The 6,436-nt window shown below is 60.8% G+C and overlaps 1 protein-coding gene across 1 annotated transcript; it reads right to left on the reverse strand.

Annotated features, from left to right (window-relative positions):
• Positions 1–3,090: 3,090 nt before the first annotated feature.
• B0H18DRAFT_1130752 (uncharacterized protein) lies at positions 3,091–3,611 on the reverse strand (the record flags this gene model as incomplete). The annotated part of the gene is made up of 2 exons (XM_048035495.1): positions 3,091–3,420; positions 3,483–3,611. 2 exons carry the CDS (start codon positions 3,609–3,611, stop codon positions 3,091–3,093), a joined length of 459 nt encoding a protein of 152 aa, XP_047884422.1.
• Positions 3,612–6,436: the final 2,825 nt, after the last annotated feature.

Below are 6,436 nucleotides of genomic sequence, written 5' to 3' on the forward strand. Positions count from 1 at the left end.
CAGATGCCTCCAAGCTCAATACGGGGTGCACGAACCTTGCGGCTCAAGAAGCGTACTGCGTCGGCGGCGGAGGTACGACTTCCTACTGTTCCTGGTCGCATCAACTGACATCCGGCTCCCAGGCGACGCGTGCCCCAGCCTCTACACAGTCGTCTCTGGGACACTTGCCCCTCCGTGGAAGCCAACGAGGGACTCACCGCGGCGCAACTGCTGGCCCTCAACCCGTGGCTGGATTCGAACTGCGATCTCGAGATCGGCGAGGTGCTGTGTGTTGGCCCGGACTCGGCGCCGACGTCGACTGTCACCATTGGCACGAGCTCGGTGACACCGACGTCGACGGTCACGGCCACGGTGACTACCTCGACGGTGCTCCCGACGACGACCACGGCGACGGCGACGACGTCGACAGCGTCCCCGACGCCTACGAACATCGCGAGCGGCAGCTGGACCAAGTGAGTCTCGCCCTTGTCTCCGCGCGGTTCGATCACTGACTCTGCGGATAGCTGTACTACGTACTGTGAGTGCTCATCTCGGCTATTCATGGATAAACCATCTCAGAGCTCCCCCAGACACGGTGCAGACCGGCGATTCGTGCACCAGCATTGATACGAGGTCAGTGCCCAGCGAAACGGATGTGTATGATCCAGCAAGCTGACGTGTGATGTAGCTACGGCATCGCCTTCAGCGACTTCCTGCGCTGGAACCCTGAGATTTCGTCGACTTGCGATGGTATGTCTCTCCACCCCGTACGGTCCTTACTCACAACTCACCTTGCGGCATGTCTAAGATCTCGAGGCGCAGGTATGTATTGGTCAATTCACCTCGTATTCTCGCTTAACCGTCCCCATCTAGGAGGCGTACTGCGTCAAGGGCTCTCCCGCGTGCAACAAGATCTACACGGTTGCCAGCAGTGACTACTGCGCCGAGATCGAGTCCGACTACGGGCTCACCGCCGCGCAGCTGTATGCGCTGAACCCGTGGCTCGACTCCGCCTGTGGTACGTGTCCCACACATCGATCTGCAGACCCGATGTCCCTGACAAGGTGCCCTGCAGACTTGGAGGTCGGTGAGAATCTCTGCGTGGGGCAGGTCGAGTAGTGCACCGGGACAGCAGGTCGTCACGCGCATATTGCGATCGGATGCGTGGCGGACACTTGTTCTTAACATTGATTGAATGACTCGCGATACGCTATGTCGAGCAGACGTGGTATTGATATGAATGGAAATGCTTGTCCGCGTATAGAGTCTATTCAGCGCTTGAGAGCGGTGTCGAACCCACGTCCCTCTGCCACATGGCCGTATCGTCCGGGTACACAGTCGGGTGCTCCGCGCTCCCCACACACATGAAGACGGACGCAGTGGTGGCGTGTCGGGCGCGACTATCTGCACACGGAGGACGAGTGCCGTGCATCGAGGACCAGAGGCACCGGCCCGAACGGAGAGGGGGAGAGGCGATGAGTACATGCGCAGCGTGACCGACCATGCTCTCGGGGGTCGCCCCGGCTCGTCGTTCGACGACTCCATTTCGACGGCTGTTGCCGCTCATGCGGCTCTGCAACGTCTTCCAGCGTGAGTGGACGCAAGTGCGTGGCGAGCAGCCAGGGCGCAGTACTCTGGCAGAAATGAAGAGGATCTCACGTGCTGCCTGGTCTCCCCAAGCAGACGTGGACAGTGAGTCGTCTCCAGTTCGTCGCGTCGCGTCGCTAGTCCCAGCCACGCGCCGCGGCGGCGTCGTTCCGCCCGTGCTCCAAAGCGACTGGCAAGACGCAGTCCGAATCAAAGCCAGCGGGCCGCGTCAGATTATGAGTGAGCGAAAGAGACCGTACCAGACGTGAGCCGGCCAGCGCCGTTCGCAGGGAGCCAGTCAGTGTCCACTCGACCCGCTGCGCCGCCGTCCCACCTCGCGTGCCAGGGCGCGTCACTGCGTGCGCGGCTCCGCACGAGGCTCGGTGAAGCATTTGCTTGCGCCTTTGATGCCTGCCGTCCGTTCGTCCACGCCTCCTCCACCTCGTCATCGCCCATCCCTCCCCGTCCCCCTCAGCGAACGCACACTTGCCACACCGTGCGGCGAGCCTGCCATCCGCGTCTCCTCGACTCTCTGCCCCTCCGTCCCCCAAAGCCCGTCCTCTCAGATCGACATCCGTCCGACCCGGTCGCCTGGAGAAGAGAGGTCGCGGTCAGCGTGCGCTCCCGTGGTACTTAAGCAGGTCCCTCGCCTCTCGTCTGCACGCGGGACGCGAAGCCGTCTTCAACGATACTCGTCTGCTCGTCGTGGCGGGTGGTGGTCGGCACGCGCCGCTGCCAGTGGTGAGTACTCACGCGCATTCGTGCTGTGCTCCGTTGGCGGCAGGTGCTTCATCCGTCGAGCGCGCTGCTGGTGTTGGGCCCCGGCGAGTGGAACGCACGGGCTACGCTCTGCAGAGCAGACCGTCCGTCGCGAGTCGCGCTCCTCGCATCTTGTTCGCCCTCGAAACGCGTCTGACGTGCACGTCGCGGCGGTTGCGTTGCGTGCGGTATGCGTTAGCGACGCCAATTGCGGGCACCGAGGATGCGGCCGTGCGCGAAGGGCTGGCAGTGCTCTACACGTCGAGAGACGTTCTGGAGTGTGCGGGTTCGGATGACGCAGGCGACGCACGACACTTGTGAGCCCGTCCGCCGCAAGTCGTCTGCTGGCCGACGGTCGACTAGGGCGGTCACGAGCACGGACGCTCGTGGCTGGGCACGGTGCGGAAGACGGCGAGCGCGGGATGCCTCCACGACTGCAGTGCCGCGAGAGGTCGACGTGCGGCGGGGCGAGAGCCCGAGGCAGGCAACGGCGGGCGAGTAGCCCCATGACAGGCCGGACACAGCGCGCGGAGGTCAAGCTTCACGCACACTGACGCACGCGGTGAGTGCTTGCCTCCCTTGATGACATGCCAGCTATACCATTCTGACCAGTTTCGGCACCGCGGACGCACGAACCGTTCTGGACACGTCAGGCTGTAATTGACGTCTGCTGTGGCCAGTCGCGGTTCGCCCTGCACTACATAGGTCCGCTGCTCATCTTCGCTTCTATGTAGTCCCGGCTCACTCGTACGCTCACAGCAATCATCAGAGATGCAGGCGGCGAACCATCATGCGCTGAACGACGACATATGGTCCATCATCCTCGTCCTCGTCCACGTCGACGGCGCGCGCAGGCTCTCCCTCGCACCTCGACACATTCGTCCCGCTGCCCGGCGCGTCGTCCTCTCGCGTTTGGAACCGTCCCGACCGACGCAGGTATACTCCTACATGCTGGAAGAGCCTCACCTTTGCGCCTGTTGGCTGCGGGAGCTTCGCATACACAGCCACGCTCTGGATGGCCGGTACGACCGTCGACGGGGAAGATCGTTCTTTACCCGCACTGCTGGCAGGGCTCCTCGGTGACATCTCCACGTGCTAGCCCTGCCGCGCGTGCAGGAGCTGCTCGAGGCGGACTCAAGCACCGCCACCGCGCTCACCTCGTTAGAGCGGCTCTGCTGCGTGGATCTCCGCAGCCTGTCGTCGCGCGCGCCGGAGGTTGCCAGTGAGCCGTCCTCGGGAGGTGGTGCTTGGCTTCCCTCGCCCTCCTCGTTTCCTGAATATCTCATCTCGCCCAGCCGTCCTCCCCTGCTCGGCAACGCGCGTACAGTGCACCTGTGGGACCTTCGTTTGGTTCGAGGGTCCCTCGGACTTTCTCGGAGCCGGTCAATACCGTGCAGTACGCGAGGTCCACGTTGACGGCCGTGGCGCGCTCCCATCATGCGCCTCATGCGCACACTACGAACGTCACGAGTCGACGGGATACGCGAGTTCGGCTGGCGAGCCAGCGTCGGCGCCGCCGCTCGACGTCGCCGCTAACCTGGGCGACACGTCTTTTGTGCAAGCTGATCTCATACTCCAGAAATGGCTCGTCTCCGTGTCAGAGTTTCATCCAGCCTGTGATAGGCTAGACTCCGAGTTCGGGCTTACTGCCTTCGACCATCCCTGGAAACGGCCCGCACGAATGCGCTAGATGGGGTCCGACGAAGACTCCCCCCCACGTTCTTTCGTTGCAGTACATACCCACCACTGTGGGGACACGCGATCGCGACGCAGGTGGTTGTGTACTTGGTGGCGGATGTCCGGGCACGAGCGATGCGTCGAGAGTATATCGTCGAGACCGGCGAGCGGGCGGACAGGTGTCTTCGCTCCGTAGAGTTTGAGCAGACGTTGTCCCTGAACGAATTCGTGCTGTATTGGTGTTGAATGACAGATTTGGAGGCCATGTATGGTATCTGATCAGTACTCGTCGATCCCATACACATTATACGTATATACGTACGACATAGGTTACAGAGCTTCTCTTCAGTCCCCGTGGTAGACCCAGGGTAGAGTGAATGCCAGTCACATGTCCGCGACGCGCCCCCATTGCACCAAATCACGCCTGGCTGATACTGTGCCTCATCACCTAGCGTTCGAATTCACCAGTACTAGTGCTTGCTATTTACTATACCATCCGCTACGACATCATGTTTGGTCGTATCAGGACTGGTGATACTTATTGTGCGTGCGCTGGGTACGTGCTCTGAACAGGCGTGGGAAGGTTGCAATCGAAGAGCGAGTACGAGTCCTCCCACCGTGCGGGGAGCAGCCGGCTCGTCGCCGTCCGCATGAAAGGGGACTCTGCCAAGCTGGAATACGTTAGCACAGCAACACCGGCGCGTCCAGAAGAATAGCGACGCACCTCGAAGTCCCTACGCCTTCTACTGCCACGTCAGTCGCCCATCCGAGGCCGGCCTTTGCGTCTCCAGAGCTCGCGTGCACGGTGGCCGGGTGGGGGAGGTCGTGCGCGTCGGTGTTGCTTTCGAGGACAGCGCCGAAGGGGTACGAAGGGACGAACCGCTTCTCGTACCGCTGGCCGAGGGCGGACTGGAGCTGCCGGAGCCGTTTGCAGGGGAAGACGTTCGTGTCGTGCTCGCCGTCGTCGCGGGCCAATTCGAGCACTCGCTTCATGTATTCCTGGCTCACTAGAGCATATAAAGTCAGTCAATGATGCTTTGACGCGTGAGGGCGCGGTACGCGACGGATGATGGTGGTGGTGGACGAAGCTGCGCGTCTCACCTGTGAACGCGTCCGGGTCACGCCACAGACGCGTCTCTGCCTCAACCCTTTGCCGCCCGTCTACACAAATATATATTGTGGGATCATACACAATTATGCTGCCTTGAGACTACGTGGCAATACAACCTGTACTTAGGCTCCTCCCCATTTGATAGGTGCGAGGTCGATACCATTCAATTTGATGTGCAGTGCATAATCGCGTTGTGCGTCGGACGCCCGGCCGCCGGCGACCCGCAAGCTGAGCGTCGTCTTTAAGTTGTTGGTCCAAAAAATTATACGAATGACTTACATCACTCGTGTTTTGTGAGCGAGCACCCTGTTACCAGAAAACCGCTCCTACTTACAAGTTTGTCAGCGGCGATTGCTGCAGTCACACAGTCTGAAAAGCGAACTCGATTGAACCACACTCTGAACGACTACGTACGATCTACCATTAGTTCATTTCACATGGCGACGACGTGCACAATAGTCTGTCTCAAAACATCCATCCCATGGCTCGGCACACCGTCGTCTGGAGAGTAGCATGACCGTTAAATTGTTAAGGTCACGCTTACGCGACGCGCTCAGACATGAAGCAGCTCACATGCAGTCGCACCACCCCTTAGACTCCCTCCCGCACTCCTCCGTCTTCCGTTCAACCGCCTCCGCCAGCCTACGCACCTTCTGCACCCCCTCCGTCGCACCCTCCTTCGCCTGCTCCGCCGCGGCCTTCAGCTGCCCGCCCGCCTCCGCCGCGGCCTTCTCCAGTAATCCCGCCCTACGTACCACTGAGAACGAACCCGTCCAATGATAGCTTCCGCTCGAAGTCTGCAGAGCGCATGTATCCCTTCACCCGCCCGCCAGCCTCGTTCGATATACTCTCCACGCTTCGTTGGCCTGCATCCATATGCACGCGCCACCAAGTGAACTCCTTGAGTTCCTGTTCTGCAGAGGACGTGGGCTCCATGGTAATGCATATGAACTGGACCGAAGATACATGTTGCGCCACTCGTTGAGCGGCATCATGCATGGTCAAAGGTCGTTCGGATCGCAGAGTTGCTGACGCCCGGTCGACTCTGAAGTTGAGTCGCATACATAGGAGGCTGGAGTCGCGGTTGGACCGGCCGGTGGCCGGGAGAAACCATTCCTAACAGGGGAATCCTTGTGTGAGCGGGTGAGATGGTTCACTGTACTCGGACGCACCGTCCACAGCAATGGGCACTGGTTGTCACATGTACAATCAAACGTGACTTCGAAGTACCGCAGGCGCCCCTGGGGGCAAAGGACGGTTTGGAACAAACCAGCCCAGTTACTGAGGCTGCCTGGGCTTTGCATGTCGCGGAAAAAGGTGCAT

This window comes from Fomitopsis serialis, assembly GCF_022376445.1.
Source record: "Fomitopsis serialis strain Sig1Antser10 chromosome Unknown B0H18scaffold_545, whole genome shotgun sequence".
Lineage (NCBI taxonomy): Eukaryota > Fungi > Basidiomycota > Agaricomycetes > Polyporales > Fomitopsidaceae > Fomitopsis > Fomitopsis serialis.